This window comes from Schistocerca piceifrons, chromosome 10 (assembly GCF_021461385.2).
Source record: "Schistocerca piceifrons isolate TAMUIC-IGC-003096 chromosome 10, iqSchPice1.1, whole genome shotgun sequence".
NCBI lineage: Eukaryota > Metazoa > Arthropoda > Insecta > Orthoptera > Acrididae > Schistocerca > Schistocerca piceifrons.
In genome coordinates, this window is record NC_060147.1 from 48,063,808 (window position 1) to 48,087,818 (window position 24,011).

The 24,011-nt window shown below is 42.2% G+C and overlaps 1 protein-coding gene across 1 annotated transcript in view; it reads right to left on the reverse strand.

The window, feature by feature from the left end:
- The window catches only part of LOC124718680 (tyrosine-protein kinase Fer-like), a 111,282-nt gene extending 93,928 nt beyond the window's left edge, over positions 1-17,354 (reverse strand). The window contains exon 1 of the mRNA XM_047244305.1: positions 17,235-17,354. Coding sequence (XP_047100261.1) covers positions 17,235-17,354 — 120 coding nt within the window. The remainder of the gene's footprint in view (positions 1-17,234) is intronic.
- Between the last annotated feature and the right edge of the window lie 6,657 nt (positions 17,355-24,011).

Below are 24,011 nucleotides of genomic sequence, written 5' to 3' on the forward strand. Positions count from 1 at the left end.
TTTTTCTAATTAACTACTCACCCGAAATCGATGAAACTGGCGTTACTTCTCTACGTAATCGCCCTGCAGACGTACACATTTTTCACAACGCTGACGCCATGATTCCATGGCAGCGGCGAAGGCTTCTTTAGGAGTCTGTTTTGACCACTTGAAAATCGCTGAGGCAATAGCAGCACGGCTGGTGAATGTGCGGCCACGGAGAGTGGCTGGCTCAAATGGTTCAAATGGCTCTGAGCACTATGGGACTTAACATCTATGGTCATCAGTCCCCTAGAACTTAGAACTACTTAAACCTAACTAACCTAAGGACAGCACACAACACCCAGCCATCACGAGGCAGAGAAAATCCCTGACCCCGCCGGGAATCGAACCCGGGAACCCGTGCGTGGGAAGCGAGAACGCTACCGCACGACCACGAGATGCGGGCACGGAGAGTGCCTTTCGTTGTTGGAAAAAGCCATAAGTCACTAGGAGCCAGGTCAGGTCAGTAGGGAGCATGAGGAATCACTTCAAAGTTGTTATGACGAAGAAACTGTTGCGTAACGTTAGCTCGATGTGCGGGTGCGTTGTCTTGGTGAAACAGCACACGTGCAGCCCTTCCCGGACGATTTTGTTGCAGTGCAGGAAGGAATTTGTTCTTCAAAACATTTTCGTAGGATGCACCTGTTACCGTAGTGCCCTTTGGAACGCAATGGGTAAGGATTACGCCCTCGCTGGCCCAGAACATGGACACCATCATTTTTTCAGCACTGGCGGTTACCCGAAATTTTTTTGGTGGCGGTGAATCTGTGTGCTTCCATTGAGCTGACTGGCGCTTTGTTTCTGGATTGAAAAATGGCATCCACGTCTCATCCATTGTCACAACCAACGAAAAGAAAGTCCCATTCGTGCTGTCGTTGCGCATCAACATTGCTCGGCAACATGCCACACGGGCAGCCGTGTGGTCGTCTGTCAGCATTCGTGGTACCCACCTCGATGACACTTTTCGCATTTTCAGGTCGTCATGCAGGAGTGTGTGCACAGAACCCACAGAAATGCCAACTCTGGAGGCGATCTGTTCAACAGTCATTGGGCGATCCCCCAAAACAATTCTCTCCACTTTGTCGATCGTGTCGTCAGACCGGCTTGTGCGAGCCCGAGGTTGTTTCGGTTTGTTGTCACACGATGTTCTGCCTTCATTAAACTGTCGCACCCATGAACGCACTTTCGACACATCCGTAACTCCATCACCACATGTCTCCTTCAACTGTCGATGAATTTCAATTGGGTTCACACCACGCAAATTCAGAAAACGAATGATTGCACGCTGTTCAAGTAAGGAAAACGTCGCCATTTTAAGTATTTAAAACAGTTCTCATTCTCGCCGCTGGCGGTAAAATTCCATCTGCCATACGGTGCTGCCATCTCTGGGCCGTATTGACAATGAACGCGGCCTCATTTTAAAACAATGCTCATGTTTCTATCTCTTTCCAGTCTGGAGAAAAAAAATCGGAGGCCTTAGAACTTGAATGCACCTCGTATTACAAGTGTTTCGGAAACGAATCCCAGTTTGAATGTTCTGTTTCCATTAGGTTATCTCACGGTCAAAACTTATCAATAAATTCCTCGCAGATGTTTAACATTAGCATCAAGTGCCATTTAACGTGGTCGGTGTTACCGTTACAGGTGGTAATGTCAGTAGGAAGAAGAGAGCTACTAAGGTGACCACGGGTTACCTAACTTTGGAAAATGGGAAAATTCTGTGAGCAGAAAGTGCAAAATACACCCATGTAATGGTTAGGCTTGATATACCTTTGGCAAATAAATGGGCACTAATGACAGCAAAACAGCTACAAAATTTTAGCAAAATATGAAGCAGGGGAGCCAAAGGCAACGTTAAACCGGAAAACTGACAGTAACGATGATAAATTACCCATGAAGAAACCACCCCGTGAACACAAACATGGTCTGTTTGCATACATTTTGAGCACACCCTGTTATGCCGACAATTAGACTGGCAAGCGATTGGCGATGTCCCATGGAGCTTCAGGGAGAAAACTCTCACCATCTGGCGTGCTACAACTTAACTAGCTGATTTCTAAGGCTCAAATAAAAATATTTAGTAAGTAACATAGTTGGCAAGCTCATTTAAAAATACGCATCATTATATCAAAAAATGTTTGTTTCAAGATCTATTACGGTTTGCCAGCGCGGTAGTCAAGGAATGGAGTGATTTTAATTTATATATTTATACACATTTAGGGGGGGGGGGGGGGGTAGGACGTCAAACGGGCCGACTTGGAGCAGGAGAGGCACTACAGGACATTTCAATTTCCACTGTCTATACTTTTACAAATAAATTCATAAAACGTGGTCAGCATGACCAGGAAGGATTCAGGATTCACACTCATAGCAGTGGAAGTTAAAAGATATAACAAAATAAACTTTTCTTACATGTCAAATTTCATCATTTTTTCACTTACTATTGGCTGTATTTGTTCCTATAGGTACACTTTTCGTCATAGGTAAGAGAGATTCTTCGATGAATTTAGCACAGCATAAATACCATACTCACAGGTGTATGAAACTCTAAAATTTTCTAAATCTATTAAAAACTGTGGTAAAAATTGAGATAATTAACTACAAAATTTGACGTTTTTTTTCTAAACATGAAGTTTAAAATGTAACAGCTAATTCATTTTTTCATAAATTAAATAAATTCTAGAGTGTAAACAGTGGAAATTAAAATGTCCTGTGATGCCTCTTCTGCTCCAAGTCGGCCCGTTTGACGTCCTACCCCCCTTAAAAATGTATCCTGTGTCCGTCCAAGTGTTCGTTACAGCACCTCGTAAGCATCTGATGTAAATCAGCAAAGCACTTTTCGAGATTTTTGATCTTTAGATACCAGTATAGATTACAAGATCTTCTTGTTTACCGATAGACCGTCTCATCTCGATTCTAACTATGCTCTCGATTGTTTCGATTTTATTTTCACAGTGATTAATCTGTGGCATCACACGCATGAATTCCGATTTTCATGCAAATCTTCTCATAAAAGAACACTATAATATGAAGCAGATGCTCACCTTATCCAAGGTTTATTTCATATACCCCCGTGCCACATAACCCAGTTTTCATTGCCGAACAGCTGTTAAAGGCGAAGAGAGGTTTACTCGTAAGTAAATTAAATGAATAATATGCATCCATTCTCTCATATACCTCTTCCTACGGTCCATTTACAAGCTCCTTTTAAAATATTTGTTGTGAAATCATCAGCTGTCATAATGGTTTTACTAGTTAGCAAAAGACGCAAACTGTCATGTTTTCTGTTATGGCTAACTGCCTGTTATGGCTTGATAACTCATTTACGACTTATAACAGATAACACTAAATGACCTCACATCGAAAATTGTTGTTCCTTAAAGAGATACTATTATGTACAATAGACCTTCCGACAAGGCAGTTTACAACAGAGATTAGAGAGTATGTCGTAACTGAAATCTGTATGTCATGTTTTTGTTCTAAATAGTTTAAAAAATGAAATATAAGAATTACCACAAAAATTATTTACGATACGAAAAAAAGTGCCAAAAATAGCATGAACACATGAAGAGTACAAAGTAACTTCCAGCTTCCCAAATTCTCCCGATCTTAACGTAATGTGTGAGAGTTCACCAAGATCGTTAAATTCTTGAGGAAGAGCTATACAATCTGTATAAATTGGTTGGATAATATCTCCGCTTACAGCTGTAAATTGGTTGGATAATATCTCCACTTACGGCTGTATCCCCCCCTGAACCATGGACCTTGCCGTTGGTGGGGAGGCTTGCGTGCCTTAGCGATACAGATAGCCGTACCGTAGGTGCAACCACAAAGGAGGGGTATCTGTTGAGAGGCCAGACAAACGTGTGGTTCCTGAAGAGGGGCAGCAGCCTTTTCAGTAGTTGCTGGGGCAACAGTCTGGAGGATTGACTGATCTGGCCTTGTAACACTAACCAAAACGACCTTGCTGTGCTGGTACTGCGAACGGCTGAAAGCAAGGGGAAACTACGGCCGTAATTTTTCCCGAGGGCATGCAGCTTTATTGTATGATTAAATGATGATGGCGTCCTCTTGGGTAAAATATTCCGGAGATAAAATAATCCCCCATTCGGATCTCCGGGCGGGGACTACTCAAGAGGATGTCGTTATCAGGAGAAAGAAAACTGGCGTTCTACGGATCGGAGCGTGGAATGTCAGATCCCTTAATCGGGCAGGTAGGTTAGAAAATTTAAAAAGGGAAATGGATAGGTTAAAGATAGATATAGTGCGGGTAAGCTACTACAAACAGCATAGTGAACGCATTATTGTGGCCAAGATAGATACGAAGCCCACACCTACTACAGTAGTACAAGTTTATATGCCAACTAGCTCTGCAGATGACGAAGAAATTGAAGAAATGTATGATGAAATAAAAGAAATTATTCAGATAGTGAAGGGTGACGAAAATTTAATAGTCATGGGTGACTGGAATTCTGTAGCAGGAAAAGGGACAGAAGGAAACGTAGTAGGTGAATATGCACTGGGGCTAAGAAATGAAAGAGGAAGCCGCCTGGTAGAATTTTGCACAGAGCACAACTTAATCATAGCTAATACTTGGTTCAAGAATCATGAAAGAAGGTTGTATACGTGGAAGAATCCTGGAGATACTGACAGGTTTCAGATAGATTATATAATGGTAAGACAGAGATTTAGGAACCAGGTTTTAAATTGTAAGACATTTCCAGGGGCAGATGTGGACTCTGACCACAATCTATTGGTTATGAACTGTAGATTAAAACTGAAGAAACTGCAAAAAGGTGGGAATTTAAGGAGATGGGACCTGGATAAACTAAAAGAACCAGAGATTGTACAGAGTTTCAGGGAGAGCATAAGGGTGCAATTGACAGGAATGGGGGAAAGAAATACAGTAGAAGAAGAATGGGTAGCTTTGAGAGATGAAGTAGTGAAGGCAACAGAGGATCAAGTAGGTAAAAAGACGAGGGCTAGTAGAAATCCTTGGGTAACAGAAGAGATACTGAATGTAATTGATGAAAGGAGAAAATATAAAAATGCAGTAAATGAAGCAGGCAAAAAGGAATACAAACGTCTCAAAAATGAGATCGACAGGAAGTGCAAAATAGCTAAGCAGGGATGGCTAGAGGACAAATGTAAGGATGTAGAGGCTTATCTCACTAGGGGTAAGATAGATACTGCCTACAGGAAAATTAAAGTGACCTTTGAAGAAAAGAGAAGCACTTGTATGAATATCAAGAGCTCAGATGGAAACCCAGTTCTAAGCAAAGAAGGGAAAGCAGAAAGGTCGAATGAGTATATAGAGGGTCTATACAAGGGCGATGTTCTTGAGGACAATTTTATGGAACTGGAAAAGAATGTAGATGAAGATGAAATGGGAGATATAATACTGCGTGAAGAGTTTGACAGAGCACTGAAAGACCTGAGTCGAAATAAGGCCCCCGGAGTAGACAACATTCCATTGGAACTACTGACGGCCTTGGGAGAGCCAGTCCTGACAAAATTCTACCATCTGGTGAGCAAGATGTATGAAACAGGCGAAACACCCTCAGACTTCAAGAAGAATATAATAATTCCAGTCCCAAAGAAAGCAGGTGTTGACAGATGTGAAAATTACCGAACTATCAGTTTAATAAGTCACGGCTGCAAAATACTAACGCGAATTCTTTACAGACGAATGGAAAAACTAGTAGAAGCCGACCTCGGGGAAGATCAGTTTGGATTCCGTAGAAATGTTGGAACACGTCAGGCAATACTGACCCTACGACTTATCTTAGAAGCTAGATAAAGGAAGGGCAAACCTACGTTTCTAGCATTCGTAGTCTTAGAGAAAGCTTTTGACAATGTTGACTGGAATACTCTCATTCAAATTCTGAAGGTGGCAGGGGTAAAATACAGGGAGCGAAAGGCTATTTACAATTTTTACAGAAACCAGATGGCAGTTATAGGAGTCGATGGACATGAAAGGGAAGCAGTGGCTGGGAATGGAGTGAGACAGTGCTGTAGTCTCTCCCCGATGTTATACAATCTGTACATTGAGCAAGCAGTGAAGGAAACAAAAGAAAAATTCGGAGTAGGTATTAAAATCCACGGAGAAGAAATAAAAACTTTGAGGTTCGCCGATGACATTGTAATTCTGTCAGAGACAGCAACGGATTTGGAAGAGCAGTTGAACGGAATGGACAGTGTCTTGAAAGGAGGATATAAGATGAACATTAACAAAAGGAGAACGAGGATAATGGTATGTAGTCGAATTAAGTTGGGTGATGCTGAGGGAATTAGATTAGGAAATGAGACACTTAAAGTAGTAAAGGAGTTTTGCTATTTGGGGAGCAAAATAATTGATCGAAGTAGAGAGGATATAAAATGTAGACTGGCAATGGCATGGAAAGCGTTTCTGAAGAAAAGAAATTTGTTAACATCGAGTATAGATTTAAGTGTCAGGAAGTCATTTCTGAAAGTATGGAGTGTAGCCATGTATGGAAGTGAAACATGGACGATAAATAGTTTGGACAAGAAGAGAATAGAAGCTTTCGAAATTTGGTGCTACAGAAGAATGTTGAAGGTTGGATGGGTAGATCGCAGAACCAATGAGGAGGTATTGAATAGGATTGGGGAGAAGAGAAGTTTGTGGCACAACTTGACCAGAAGAAGGGATCGGTTGGTAGGACATGTTCTGAGGCATCAAGGGATCACCAATTTAGTATTGGAGGGCAGCGTGGAGGGTAAAAATCGTAGAGGGAGACCAAGAGATGAATACACTAAGCAGATTCAGACGGATGTAGGTTGCAGTAGGTACTGGGAGATGAAGAAGCTTGCACAGGATAGAGTTGCATGGAAAGCTGCATCAAACCAGTCTCAGGACTGAAGACCACGACAACAAACAACGGCTGTATATATTAATTATGCGATATTGCAATTTCTTAGTTATGCCAGTGTCTAGTACAATCAATTTGTGCTATTTTCCGATTATTATCTTTGCTCCAACAGGCTTTCACATGGTTCACACACATCTGTAGTTCAATTTGCTTACGTTATTTCGTTTACATTATTTCATAAATTTATACTTTGCAATCCTACAAACTGTTTTAGTTGTAAATGACATAGTTCTGAAGTAACATAACGAAATGTAGCGTCCCGCAATCAGATATGACCTCATCCTATCACCTTCATCATCGTGATGGTTGTGTTAATCCCTCCTACAAACCCCTCCGTGACCAATGCGTGATTCAAACTGTGGCTCCTCTAATTGTTGTCATTAAATTTTGGCCCCAAAAATCCGTAAGAAGTACGGCATTTGTAAGTACGCCTCTACCGGTACGTTTTCCCAGTGCAGCAGGCGCTTTTGGTATTATCTAATCTACGCTTGCTGTCTTTTCTCAGACCATCCCGATAACACATCAAATATTAGCAAGATAAGAGGCACGTCTGTGAGATTCACAAACTACACGTCAGAGTGCACAGGAATTTGCTTCGTTAGGAGGTATTTCGACTTGCAGTCTCGTCGTCCTAGAATTGGTTACCGCAGCATCAATAGTATGTTAGACACTATAGAGACTGCAGTACAACTTTCAGTGAAGTGACATACCTCTGATCACTTACGAAGATTATTAATCGAGGGTTAAATGGTTCAAAACGGTTCTTATGACTCTAAGCACTATGGGACTTAACATCTGAGGTCATCAGTCCCATAGACTTCGAACTACTCAAACCTAAGTAACCTAACGATATCACACACGTCCATGGATTCGAAACTGCGACCGTAGGAGCTGCGTGGTTCCGGACTGAAGCGCCTAGAACCGCTCGGCCACAGCGGCCGGCAGGGTTAAATTCTCTCATGAAGTATATATATATAATGCGGAGTATAGATTTAAGCGTCAGGAAGTCGTTTCTGGAAGTATTTGTATGGAGTGTAGTCATGAATGGAAGTGAAGCGTGGACGATAAATAGTCTAGACAAGAAGAGAATAGAAGCTTTCGAAATGTGGTTCTACAGAAGAAAGCTGAAGATTAGATGGGTAGATCACATAACTAATGAGGAGGTATTGAATAGAACTGGGGAGAAGAGAAATTTGAGGCACAAGTTGACGAGGAGAAGGGATCGGTTGGTAGGACATGTTCTGCGGCATCAAGGGATCACCAATTTAGTATTGGAGGACAGCGTGGAGGGTAAAAATTGTAGGGGGAGACTAAGAGATGAATACACTAAACAAATTCACAAGGATGTAGATTGCAGTAGGTACTGGGAGATGAAGAAGCTTTCACAGGATGCAGTAGCATGGAGCGCTGCATCAAACCAGTCTCTGGACTAAAGACCACAACTATATATAGGAGTATTTACTCACAACCGATATCAACGAGTTACATGTTTGCACCTGTTACTGCCCTTCAAAGTAGTTCAAATGGTTCAAATGGTTCTGAGCACTATGGGACTTAACTTCTGAGGTCATCAGTCCCCTAGAACTTAGAACTACTTAAACCTAACTAAACTAAGGACATCACACACATCCATGCCCGAGGCAGGATTCGAACCTGCGACCGGAACGTTTCCAGCGAAGTGGAAGGCGTAGTATACCGTTAGTAGAGCCTGTTCTGTTGATGGTGCGAATGGAGCGGTCCACTGCCTGTCGAATCTCTGGAACAGTTCTGAAGTGAATGCCACGAAGTGGTTCCTTCATTTTCGGAATCAAATCAAAGTCACTAGGACTTAAGTCCGTGGAGTATGGTGGATGGTACAGTACTTCCCAGTCCCATCGACCGAACAGAGGAGCCACAGCTTTTGCTGTATGTGCCCGCGCATTGTCGTACAAAATGATGGGTGGGTTGCACAGAAGGTGTCGCCGCTTATTTCGCAAAGCTGGTCGCAGGTGATGCTCCAGAAACGAACAGTAATACTGTGCATTGACGGTCTGCCGTAAAGAAACGTAATGTGTTAGGATGACACCATCACAGTCGTACACGAGAATCACCATAACTTTCACCATACTGGGGCTCTGACGCACTTTCGACTTTCGAGGCGACCCATAATGACGCCATTAGTTGGATTGGCGTTTCAGTTTTGGCTCATACGATTTGGCCCAAGTTTGATCCAGTGTTACGATAGGGCGTAAGAAAGTCCCTCCTTCGCCCTCATAGCGCTCCAAATGCGTCTTAGCAGAGTCGAAACACATCCGTATCTACATTTCAGTCAAGTCATGCGGAACCCATCGTGATGCAATTTTTCTCATGCGCTAATCCGGTTTCGTGGGCGAGCTCAGCAATCGTATGTTGTCGATCACTGTCCACTAACGCGGCTACAGCGTGCACTTCTTCTTCAGACACGCTAGGACGACCTGCCCGATGCACGCCTGCCACAGTTTGCCGACCTTCGTTGAAGGCTTTTACCCAATGTGCCACTGCTCTGTAAGGCAATGCCGATTCCCCGCACGCCTCTTGAAGACCTTGATGGCACTGTCGTGCTTTACGACCTCTGGCACATTCAATCTTGATCCAACTCCGTATTCTGAGCAAAATATATAGACCAGTGTTTCGGGAATGAAATTGGATGAAGGGATCAACTAGAGAAATTTGCAAAGATATAGAAACAATAACAGACACCATTAGAATGAGAAGGATTTTTATGGACATATCAGCAGGATGAATGAAAGCAGGCTCACAAGACAAATCTTTGAAATAGTAAACAAGAGCAAACACAAGACAAAGTGGATCACTGAAGCAGAAGAAGACATTAAAGAACTGGGGATCACACAAGACAACATAAACAATACAGAACAGTTTATAAACATCATACAGAAACGCATACTTAACAACAACATACGGAGAACAGAATGGGAAAAAGATGGTCGTAAGAATACAAGAGAGAACACAGTGAATGTATGAAGAGAATCTGGGTAGAATGAAGAAAGAAGAAGAAATCATGACTACTCAAGCTCAATCGCTCTCTCAAAAGATAATAATCGAAAATAACTATATATATATATATATATATATATATATATATATATATATATATATATATATATATATATATATATATATATTACAGTCAAAACCCGTTTTTATTTAGAACGCGTTCTTACTAGTTAAAACTAGTTTTTACTGAGCCACTTCGTCACAATGAGTTTTGCCTAGTTTAAACTAGTTTTAACTGACTTTCACTTTTGACCAGCAATAAATTATAGTTGTAACTAAGGCTATCAGTATCAACTAGTTTCAACTAGAAAAAGAATGAAGATGGCTTCAGATTCAATACACTCCACTGTAGAAATCAGTGACAATATAATTATTCCGATTCCTGTTATCGACAGAGCAAAAGTAGATCTCTCCAATATTATTGGAGTTGTTCTTCAGAAAGATGAACAAGGCTTGCACAAGACTGGAACGAAATATGGGATACTCGACAAATTGTATTGCAGGTATGTATTTCTGAATTGATTTCAATAATTAAGGACAAATGTCAGACATATTCATTGATTTAATGCTCTGAAAATGTTGCTAACTATTCAAGTAATTAATAAATATTTTAAGTTTTAATACTTACATTGTAATATATTTTATAATATGAATTAAGTATCTAATCGCCTTTCAAACAAGCTAAATAAAAGTTCTTGCTGCTGGAAGACGTGCCAGAGACAAAGGCATCATTAAGAACTGCTGCCAAGATGGCAGCCTTAGGATCAGGACAAAGATTTGTTGGCTGTGTGTGTAAGAAGGCATGTATTTCAAAAACGTGCTTTTGTAGGAAAAAAAGGAAACTTTTGTAACTCAAAATGTCATGACAGTTTGCCTTGCAATAACAAATAATCAAAATTTAATTGTTAAATTTTTTTGGTACGTTTCTCTTTTATTGAGACTGTAGCAAATTTTGTCAAATGTATGAGTAATTAATACACGGCATCATTATTTTGTTTCCACATTCGTAACTAATACTGTTAATATGGCTCTGTAATGTTCCTTAAAATGTTTCTTCAGTGTATGGTTATTTTCGTATTGCTGTAGTTAATATTGATGACTTAGATGTATGATCAATATTCTCAATAAATATTGCATTATTTCAATCAACACGTAGTTGCTCTTAATTTTAATATTTGCCCCCAAATAAATTTAGTGAAAACTAGTTCTGTCTAGTTTAGCTAGAACACGTTCTTACTAGTTGAAACTAGCCTTAACTAGGCAAAAGGCGTTTTGACGAAGTGGCTCAGCATAAACTAGTTTTAACTAGTAAGAACGCGTTCTAACTAAACTAGAGAGAACTAGTTTTCACTAAATTTATTTAGGGGAAATATATATATATAGGGTGTCCAATTTATCTTGACCACCCCAATAACTGTTTGTCCAAATGCAAATTACAAAATATCAGAGGGACAGCAATCAACATGACTACCCTCGTTGTAGCTTTTTTCTTTTTACAATGATACGAACAGCGGTATGACTTTTTTAAATAACACCCTGTATTTTTTATTCGGTAATTCATTTCCTCTCCTAAATACCTATTCAAAAATGTATCACAGTGTACCATTCACTGAAACACAACTTTATTAACTACATAACACAACACTGACGTTGAGCTTCCAGCGCTTATTGCAGGTACTCGGGGTAATGGAACACATCCACGTGCTGACGTCGACAGAGGACAAACGTAAACATAAGTAGAATGCACACCGGTCATTCCGTCAACCATCGTCAGTTGAAGAGTTGTGTGAGTAGATCGTACACCAACGAATAGAAGCTAGAAATGCTACTCATCTATGGGGAATGTAAGTTAGCAGAACAGTAATTACAATACTGTTTTCTTATGTACAGGTACATTTAGTACAGTAGTGTAGTCCTTCTAAATACTGTTGTGTAGAGTATGCATACAGTAAAGGCTGTCCTTCCTACGAACTGCATCGACATATCGTTTCTTATATTGTTGTTGCTTTTGAAGGTAGGCGAAATGCTACACAGGCAACGGAACTGTACAGAGAGCGATATCCTGACAAGAACCCACCTTCCCGACGGATGTTTTCTCGTCTTGTTGCGACGCTTCAGGAAACGGGAAGTTTCAACCACGACGACGCAATCGCCGTAGCACTCGCACAGACGAAGCTGCCGAAGTTACTGTTCTCGCGTCCGTTGCTATGAATCCACATGTGAGCACACGACAGCTTGAACACGAATTGGCATTCCTAAAACCAGTGTACATCGTATTCTTACACATCACCAGTTTCATTCTTACCATGTACACCTACATCAAGAATTGCATGGGAATGATTTCCAGAATCGTGTAGTTCTGCAGTGGGCACAGCAGTAAATCCTCGCCAACCTGAACTACTTCTTCAATGTGCTATTTAGCGATGAATGTTCCTTCTCAAAGAAAGGACAGTTAAATACAACGAACATCCGTTACTGGTCCAGCGACAACCCACGGTGGCTTAGGCAGGTGGAACATCAGCGTCAATGGAGAGTTAACGTTTTGTGTGGGATGCTTGGTACTACAGTTATTAGCCCTTATTTCATCAAAGGTAGTCTAAACGGCACAGCGTATGCCAACTTCCTCAGACGAATTCTTCCTCCTCTTCTGGATGAAGTGCCGCTAAGAACCAGAATCCTTATGTGGTATCAACACGATGGGTGTTCAGCATATAATGCCCTGCTAGCACGTCGTGTTCTCAACCGAAGGTATCCTGCCAGATGGATTGGTCGAGGATTTAAATCCTCTGGACCTTTTTCTTTGGGTATGCATTGAAGTAGAGATGTTGTCCATCGCGATATTCCAACAACTCCAGAGGACATGCAGGAACGTATCGTGCTTGCTTGTAATTCTCTTCAGCAGGCAACACTCGAAGCAGTAAATAATTCTTTCATTCAGCGAGTGCATCAGTGTATCGGTGTCACCGCATTGAGCACCTTTCAACGTTCTACTGCTGGACAATAGTACAGGAGAGCCAAAGTCAATTTTGTGTTATGTTTTTACTTGGTTTTCATTTGTTTTCTGCCAACTCCAGCAAGTGGACGAGTTTGAGATCCCGGGCTCAAAATCAGTGTTATGTTATGTAATTAATAACTTGTGTTTCAGTGAGTGGTACACTGTGATACATGTTTGAAGAGGTCTTCAGGAGAGGAAATGAATTACCGAACAAAAAATACAGGGTGCCATTCAAAAGTCATACCGCTCTTCATATCTTTGTAAAAAAAACAAAGCTAAAACGAAGGCAAAAATGCTGATTAATGTCCCACTGACGGCTAAAGAACATTTACTTGAAGCATTATGTAATTTGCATCTCAACAAACAGTTATTTAGGGTGGTCAAGATAAATGGGACACCCCATATATATATATATATATATATATATATATATATATATATATATATATATATATATATATGGTGTTACAAAAAGGTACGGCGAAACTTTCAGGTAACATTCCTCACACACAAATAAAGAAAAGATGTTATGTGGACATGTGTCCGGAAACGCTTAATTTCCATGTTAGAGCTCATTTTAGTTTCGTCAGTATGTACTGTACTTCCTCGATTCACCGTCAGTTGATCCAATTGAAGGAAGGTAATGTTGACTTCGGTGCTTGTGTTGACATGCGACTCATTGCTCTACAGTACTAGCATCAAGCACATCAGTACGTAGCATCAACAGGTTAGTGTTCATCACGAACGTGGTTTTGCAGTGAGTGCAATGTTTACAAATACGGAGTTGTCAGATGCCCATTTGATGTAGGGATTAGCACGGGGCAATAGCCGTGGCGCGGTACGTTTGTATCGAGACAGATTTCCAGAACGAAGGTGTCACGACAGGAAGACGTTCGAAGCAATTGATCGGCGTCTTAGGGAGCACGGAACATTCCAGCCTATGACTCGCGACTGGGGAAGACCTAGAACGATGAGGACACCTGCAATGGACGAGGCAATTCTTCATGCAGTTGACGATAACCCTAATGTCAGCGTCAGAGAAGTTGCTGCTGTACAAGGTAACGTTGACCACGTCACTGTATGGAGAGTGCTACGGGAGAACCAGTTGTTTCCGTACCATGTACAGCGTGTGAGGGCACTATCAGCAGCTGATTGGCCTCCACAGGTACACTTCTGCGAATGGTACATCCAACAATGTGTCAATCCTCATTTCAATGCAAATGTTCTCGTTACGGATGAGGCTTCATTCCGACGTGATCAAATTGTAAATTTTCACAATCAGCATGTGTGGGCTGACGAGAATCCGCACGCAATTGTGCAATCACGTCATCAACACAAATTTTCTGTGAACGTTTGGGCAGGCATTGTTGGTGATGTCTCGATTGGGCCCCATGCTCTTCCACCTACGCTCAATGGAGCACGTTATCATGATTTCGTACGGGATACTAGAACCTGTGCTGCTAGAACATGTGCCTTTACAAGTACGACACAACATGTGGTTCATGCACGATGGAGCTCCTGCACATTTCAGTCGAAGTGTTCGTACGCTTCTCATCAACAGATTCGGTGACCGATGGATTGGTAGAGGCGGACCAATTCCATGGCCTCCACGCTCTCCTGACCTCAACCCTCTTGACTTTCATTTATGGGGACATTTGAAAGCTCTTGTCTACGCAACCCCGGTACCAATGTAGAGTCTCTTCGTGCTCGTATTGTGGACGGCTGTGATACAGTACGCCATTCTCTAGGACTGCATCAGCGCATCAGGGATTCCATGCGACGGAGGGTGGATGCATGTATCCTTGCTAACGGAGGACATTTCGAACATTTCCTGTAACAAAGTGTTTGAAGTCACGCTGGTACGTTCTGTTGCTGTGTGTTTCCATTCCATGATTAATGTGATTTCAAGAGAAGTAATAAAATGAGCTCTAACATGGAAAGTAAGTGTTTCCGGACACATGTCCACATGACATACTTTCTTTCTTTGTGTGTAAGGAATGTTTCCTGAAAGTTTGGCCGTACTTTTTTGTAACACCCTCTATACATACCTCGGTTGATTCTTATTAACGTTTAACAGCCTCCGAAACGACGTAAATGACACTGAGACAAGTAATTTAATCTAAGACACTTAAGGCCGCAAATGTCGGGAAACATTCCAAAAGTGGATGACAAATGTTGCACATGTGACGTCATCAGCTGACGTACCTCGACGCACATGCGGAAGCTGAGCCTATTGGTCTGTCACACCTGATCATCCCAGCCACCTACGTCAGTATGGCTCTGGTCCCACCTGCGCGTAGGGATCAGGGTTCGAATCTTGCGTCTGGCAGGTAGTACGTTTTTCATTGCGTTAGACAAATATGTGCTTACCCTATGGTAATATTCATTACTGTATTTACCGGTCTCCTGTGATTTATTGCGAACTACACAACAACAAAAACCTACCATATTACCTCACAAGTAAATGAGGATAAGCTCCCGAACTGGGCCATTACCAGTAAATGACCTACCTTTTCATTACTAAATAGTGTCTGTAAGCAAAAGAAGAAGGGTCAAAAGGAAACTAATACAAAATAACAACCGCTTTTACTTGGTTACAGCGAGGACAACAATTATGTAGCTTTTACGTTTACAGCATGACACATTTACAAAAGTTGTTCGCAATTTGTGCAGTTTGTATGAATCCAACTATTGCATCGCTGAATCTTTCACACCCCACTCCCAAGCCCAATCGCTGCATGTGCGACGAGGTGCGTCATCTAGTGACGTCACATGGTCAACGTTTGTCATTCATTTTTGGGGAAGTTCCCGATATTTGCCCTCTCATTTGTCTAGTGTTAAATTAATTGTTTCAGCGTCACCTTCGTCGCTTTGAAGGTTTTTAACGTTAATAAGAACCAAACTATACACACACACACACACACACACACACACACACACACACACATATATATATATATATATATATATATATATATATATATATGGAGAGTCACCTAACGTGACCGCTGGATATATTTCGTAAACTACATCAAATACTGATGAACCGATTCCACAGACCGAACGTGAGGAGAGGGGCTAGTGTAATTGTTTAATACAAATCATACAAACATGCAAGGAAGTATGTTTCTTAACACAAACCTACGTTTTTTTACATGGAACCCCGTTAGTTTTGTTCGCACATCTGAAAATATAAACAAATACGGAATATTTAAAAAAACGTAGGTTTGTGTTAAAAAACATACTTCCGTGCATTTTTGTATGGTTTGTATTAATCAATTACACTAGCCCCTCTCCTCACGTTCGGTCTGTGGAATCGGTTCGTCAGTATTTGATGTGGTTTACGAAATATATCCAGCGGTCACGTTAGGTGACTCACCCTGTATATATATATATATATATATATATATATATATATATATATATATATATATATATATATGGGGGACAAAAAAAATGGTTCAAATGGCTCTGAGCACTATGCGACTTAACTTCTGAGGTCATCAGTCGCCTAGAACTTAGAACTAATTAAACCTAACTAACCTAAGTACATCACACACATCCAAGCCCGAGGCAGGATTCGAACCTGCGACCGTAGCTGTCCCGCGGTTCCGGACTGAGCGTATATGGGGGACATGTTTGGTGTCATAATGGTGTTTGTGATACGTATAATCTATGACACAAGTAACTCAGTAACTCATTAACCAAGTAAATGACTCGTCTGATGTTTTTCTGATAGAAAAAATTAGCAGACCGTACTTTAATTTTTATTGCTGTTTTTTAAATTATGTTAGTCAAGCGGTTTTTCGGTTGTGTATCAACCAATTCCCTGTCACATCAAAATGACCAAGATTCTGAAAGATGCCAGGGACGGGTGGGGTATCCTGGATATGGATACAAACTACATACTACTGCTACGCATTTTTTCAATAAAAGTACGTATTACTTGGAAAGAAACCTACATTCTCTTTTTTTGTGACAGGACACTAACTGCAGAGTAGGGTTCATAGAATCTTCAGCCTTACTGCCATATAACTACGCCCTAAGTGTAGCGTTTATGCTCACCAATTATCTCTACAAAGTCTCTATGAATAGTAAAAGGTTTTAAAAATTTGTTAATGTAAAATAAACAGTATAGTTGCACTATAGATCACTTTTTATCCCGCAACTAGATGGATTCTATTGGGCAAACAAAAAATTACGTAAATAATGTTCACAGTGGTATGTACTGGACACCACAGAAATTTCACTGGTACTTAAAACTATCGGAGAAAGTTTTCAAGACGTATACTCACTTGCGATGCATTGCTAGACTGCAGCGGAATTTCTTCAACCTCTGGTCCAGCACGGAGCTCGATAGCAGAGCCCTTGTCGACTTCATCAGAATTTCTGCTGCAGCAACAACACAGGCGCATTGTGGGCGGTACGCTCACACGAGCATCTGTCGCTCCGTTCACGAACTGACCTCGGAGCAGGTGAAAGCGTTCCTTGTAACTGACACTTCTCGGAAGTTTATTCTTTGCCCACAGTCTCGAGTAAACACCAGAAGAAACGATTTCTGTTAGATAACACGCTTCTAGAGATAGTAACACGGAAAGATTGGATAACTCCAGATAGCCGACCCAGCTCGCAGCAGCTCTTGGCAGGCTGCAAAAAAAAGGGGGCGCTCTCTACTGCTAGCAGTGTGGACAAGAAACGTGTCAAACCGTTACAGAAAAATCCTTCTTAACTTCTGACACCGTCAGCGTGGGGACCATTTGTAGTATTATGAACACTGAATAAATTTTCAAGATCGCTAAAACCATTTATTCATATAGATAACCTCTATCGGCAATTCTCCGTTACCATCTTCGGATTTGCAAAAGATGAGACCGAAACTGGTAGGATATACCAATTAACGTAACAGCACGTATACGATGGTCACTCCAAAAGAAATGCACACTATTTTTGTAAAAATACAGTTTTCATTCTGCATGTGTGAAAGTATTACAGTGTGTAGGTACATCCTTCCCACTTGTTTTCAAACTTGGTTCAACCTGTTCCCGTGAGTGGCGCCGTCACAGCATGTCTTCAAGATGGCTGCTACACTTGACGTCCGTCAGAAGCAACGTGCTGTCATAGAATTCCTGTACTGTGAAAACGAGACAGTGGGAAACATCCACAAGAAGTTGAAAAAGGTGTACGGAGATGCTGCTGTCGATCGCAGTACAGTTAGTCGGTGGGCAAGCAGGTTACATGATGAAAACGGGCACGCCGGCCGAAGTGGCCGTGCGGTTAAAGACGCTGCAGTCTGGAACCGCAAGACCGCTACGGTCGCAGGTTCGAATCCTGCCTCGGGCATGGAAGTTTGTGATGTCCTTAGGTTAGTTAGGTTTAACTAGTTCTAAGTTCTAGGGGACTAATGACCTCAGCAGTTGAGTCCCATAGTGCTCAGAGCCAAAACGGGCACGGCAATATTGAGGATTGTCGTCGCAGCGGCAGGCCTCGTACTGCACACACTCCAGACAATGTGCAGAGAGTTAACGAATTGGTGACTGCTGAAAGACGCATATGTGACGACACTGAAGAAACTTCAAGCTCGACTGAGTCGTGTTCGACCACATCGGCAAAATCAGGATGTTTTGCTGTTGCACGACAATGCACATGTCAGTCAAAAAACCACGGAAGCGATCACAAAACTCGGACGGACAAACTGAAACACCCGCCTTACAGTCCTGACCAGGCTCCATGTGACCATCATCTCTTTGGGAAACTAAAAACAAATGTCGTGTGACGAAAGCCTCCCGTCGGGTAGACCGCTCGCCTGGTGCAAGTCTTTCGATTTGACGACACTTTGGCGACTTCCGCGTCAATGGGGATGAAATGATGATGATTAGGACAACACAACACCCAGTCCCTGAGCGGAGAAAATCTCCGACACAGCTTGGAATAGAACCCGGGCCCTTAGGATTGACAGCCTGTCGCGCTGACCACTTTTTTTTTCTCGTTATTGATCGTTGTGTTTGGTCGTTGCGGACGTCACATGACAACCGGTCAAGTTCGGTGGTTGATCCTTCCACTCAGTTTTTTATTACAGAGGCCAACCGGCTCTCTGACCGAACACGCTGAGCTACCGTGCCAGCGGCCACTCAGCTACCGGTGGCGGACTTTGAAAGACTCTCTTCGTGGAACAATGTCTGAAGATCATGACTCCCTTGTGCACTCTGCCAAACAGTGGCTCCAACAGGTTGGTAGAGAATTTTACCATGCGGATGTGCAGGCGCTGGTTCCAAGATGGCGAAAGGCAGTAGAGAGGGCTGGAAATTATGTGGAGAAATGGCTCTGAGCACTATGCGACTTAACTTCTGAGGTCATCAGTCGCCTAGAACTTAGAACTAATTAAACCTAACTAACCTAAGGACATCACACACATCCATGCCCGAGGCAGGATTCGAACCTGCGACCGTAGCGGTCACGCGGTTCCAGACTGAAGCGCCTTTAACCGCACGGCCACACCGGCCGGCTTATGTGGAGAAATGAAAATATTGTTCCTAAAGGATGTATCTACACACTGTAAAACTTTCAAACATGTAGAACAAAAGATGGATTTTTTTTAAAAAAATAGTGTGCATTTCTTTTGGAGTGACCATCGCACTTCTATCCAAAATTTGCAATACGTGGAATAGCAACATACACTGTGTGGTCAAACGTATCTGGGCACCCCAAAAACATGTTTTTCGTATTAGGTGCATTGTGCTGCCACCTACTGCCAGGTACTCCATATCAGCGACGTCTGTAGTCATTAGACATCGTGAGAGAGCGGAATAGGGATCTCCGCGAAACTCGCGGACGTCGAACGTGGTCACGTGATTGGATGTCACTTGTGTCATACGTCTGCACGCGAGATTTACACACTCCTAAACATCCATAGGTGCACTGTTTTCGATGCGATAGTGGAATGGAAACGTGTAGGGACACATACAGCAGAAAAGCGTACAGGCCGATCTCGTCTGTTGACTGACAGAGACCGCCAACAGTTGAAGAGTGAACGGATCAACAAGGAACTTGAACGGATGTCATGTGACGTCCGTAACGACCAAACACAACGAAAAAAAAGGTTGTCAGCGCGACAAAATGTCAATCCTAATGGCCCTGGTTCGATTCCTGGCTGGGTCGGAGGTTTTCTCCGCTCAGGGTCTGGGTGCTGTCTTGTTCTCATCATCATTTCATTCCCATCGACGCGCAGGTCGTCGCAGTGGCGTCAACTCGAAAGACTAGCACCTGGCGAACGGTCTACTCGATGGGAGGCCCTAGTCTACCGACATTTATACAGCCCAGGTAAAGTGTTGACGGTTACTTACTGTGTATGTGGCTCACGATTTTTCAAGGTAAGCATGTTTGACGATCACCTCGTAATGCCAAATACAAGGTGCGAAACACAGCTGTAGTTACGTATAGAATGGTTCGAATGGCTCTATGGGACTTAACATCCGAGGTCATCAGTCCCCTAGAACTTAGAACTACTTAAACTTAACTAACCTCAGGACGTCACACACATCCATGCCCGAGGCGGGATTCGAACCTGCGACCGTAGCGGTCGTGCGGTTCCAGACCGCAGCGCCTAGAACCGCTCGGCCACCTCGGCCGGCCTACGTATAGATGGCTTGTATTATGCAATGCAAATGAAGAGAGGTCAGCGTTAATCTACATTAAGCTTTCGGCTGTACTATGTTGTGGCTAACACCTCCTTCCCTGGCCACTTTCAAATTCTGCGACAAACAGAGCAATTACAGTGCGTAGCAGCGAGAGAGGATGAGCAAGACTATCCTTCAGGGCTAAGACAGCTGTAGTTGCTGCAATGTCGGTGTTTACTGCGCTCGCAGCAGTAACAAGTTGTAGCAGTTCCGTCGATACGCTGTCTACAGCGGCAAATGAATAGCGATGCACCTAATCACTCAAATTAGTAAACTCTGATACCAACCAAGAACATCTATGAAGTAATCGTAGTACTTAGGTGCAATCGCAATTTAATTCCCACAAAGCCTGCTAACTTCCAAGCAAGCAGATGATACTAACAGTAACCACAGGCTTTTGTATACAATGTAGTCCATACCGAGGCGACAAAGATGACGGGAGAGAGATATGCTCATACACCATGTGATCAAAAGTATCCGAACACACCCAAAAACATACGTTTTTCATATTAGGTGCATTCTGCTGCCACCTACTGCCAGGTACTCCATATTAGTAGTCGATAGACGTCGTGAGGGAGCAGAATGGGGCGTTCCGCAGAACTCACGGGCTTCGAACGTGGTCAGGTGACTGGGTGTCACTTGTGTCATACGTCCATACGCGAGATTTCCACACTCCTAAACATCCCTAGGTCCACTGTTTCCGATCTGATAGTGACGTGGAAACGTGAAGGGACACGTACAACACAAAAGCGTACAGGCCGGCCTCGTCTGTTGACTGACAGAGACCGCTGTCAGTTGAGGAGCATCGTAATGTGTATAAGGCAGACATCTATCCAGACCATCGCACAAGAATTCCAAACTGCATCAGGATCCACTGCAAGTACTATGACAGTTAGGCGGGAGGTGAGAGAACTCGTATTTCGAGCGGCTGCTAATAAGCCACACATCACGACGGTAAATGTCAACGACACCTCGCTTGGTGTAAGAAGCGTAAATATTGGACGATTGAACAATGGGAAAATGTTGTGTGCAGCGACGAATCACGGTACACAATGTGGCGATCCGATGCCAGGGTATGGGTATGGTGAACGCCCGGTGATCGTCATCTGCCAGCGTGTGGAAAATTCGGAGGCGGGGGTGTTTTTCATGGAGGGGGCTTGCACCCCTTGTTTTGCGTGGCACTACCACAGCACAGGCCTACATTGATGTTTTAAGTTCCTTCTCGCTTCCCACTGTTGAAGAGCAATTCATAGATGGCGACTGCATCTTTCAACACGATCGAGCACCTGCTCATAATGCACGACCTGTGGCAGCGGATTACACGACAATAACATCCCCGTAATGGAATGGCCGCATAGAGTCCTGATCTGAAACCTATAGAAAACCTTTGGGATGTATTGGAACGCCGACTTCGTGCCAGGCCTCACCGGCTGACATCAATACCTCTTCCCAGAGGAGCACTCCGTGAAGAATGGGCTGCCATTACTCAATAAAGCTTCCAGCGCCTCATTGAACGTATGCCTGCGAGAGTGGAAGCTGTCATTAAGGCTAAGGGTGGTCCAACACCATACTGAATTCCAGCACTACCGATGGAGGGCGAGACGTAATTCATTTTCAACCAGATGTCCGAATACTTTTGATCACATAGTGTATGTTAGTTCGCAGAGCGCATGTGGTATTTATATATAAATGCAACATCCAGATTTCTGGAGTGGCCAATTTTCTTTTCTCTAACATTTTTAATTGGTATTTGCATAGCAGACTCATCCCACTGCTTTAGAGCTCGTGAAATTATTTCTGAAGCAATTCCTCTAAGTAAAACAGGTTGTGAAAGTACGGTAAAATATGGAACATTAGTATCTTGAAATTCAGAAACCCAAATAAAATCGAAAATTAAATTTAAATAGGTAAGAAACACGCTATTTTGCGGCTTAATGTATTAGCTAAACACCTGTATACAAAATATACTAATAGTTTATTTGTTATGACAAGAATGAAGCTGAAAACTAGCAACCTGCAACAATTATATTTCCTAGTGAATTCGTTAAAACGGCTTCACTCTATCGCAATGGCTGAAAACTGTAATACGAATGCATCCCAAAGCAGTCTACAGTTGCTGAACGTAGTTTTTATGCACCTAACCGAATTACAGCACCTACAAGGTGAAAAATCATAGTATTCAATATTACTACCACTACTCTACATTTGTACCTCTTCCTCTACATCTGACCATCTTTTACCCAGTTAGTTATTATGTATTCGTCATTTGTTAAGGATCACATTGTAAGTTCTCTTACATTGTTCGTTAATTTTCTCTAAGTGTTTCTTCCTCTTTCTTCTTCCATTGACTGCTCCCTTTTCCTAGGTTATTTCGGTGAATAACCAGTGCGAAACCTGTATTTCATTCTGACTAACCAGACTGTATCAACTTCACATTTACAGTTGGGAAGTGAATCCCCACTATTATTACAATAAACAAGTCTTCAGTACTATACAATCCGTTACTGCAGTGTCTTCCTTTCCAATTTTGCAGTCTTGAACACCTGAAGATGAGCTTATAATCGCTCAAAAGCGGTTGTGATTTTGAACCAATAAGACTATTTATTAATCTGCTTCTATTGTGGAATACTGTTCATATGTTACTGCAGACTTCCGGAATCGTTTAAGACACAGCAGCTATTGAAATGTGAAGCAACAAAGATAAATATTTCTAGTAGCTAATAACCAGATTATAAAGACGGGTTCACAAACGCAACAAAAGTGTCGCCACAGCTAGTGGCGTACTGCAGTTGCATGTGCGAACTCCCAATTTTTAATGGCGCAACCTAAGAGACGCAACTTGTGTCATGCCACAAAAAGTTCAGCTTGGTTGTACTTTGTTGCGCCACTTTCCTATCACCACTGCTCCCTGGTGGCAGTATTGCGAAACTCAAGTGATCTGTCGCAGTTATCATGCAGTAATTACTACTGTACTAAGTTCGATTTCAGTGTATTTTTATTTAATTTTCGGAAAAAATGAAAACAGTTGTGGGCAAGTACACTTTCGCAGCTTGTAGAACTACGAGAACAGCAACCAATGTTTGATTTCCTGTAGTGTGTGTGTGTGTGTGTGTGTGTGTGTGCAAACCAATGACACATCTCTGTGTCCCATAGTCCTAAAAGATTGAAGTATGATCCAAATTGCTAAGGTAAATAATCTCTGTACAAAAGCATATCATACTCTGTGGAAGTCCTATAATGTTATCTTTGTTGACTACTTGTAGGAACATCTTTGTAACTGTTTTGTTTACGTAAGATATTTTCGATGTTTCAAGTGTAAAGCAAGTTATCTGTGATGTTTAGTGTGTGTGAGACTCTGCACAAATGGACCATAAGAAAACTGTAAGTACAAAGTATTCT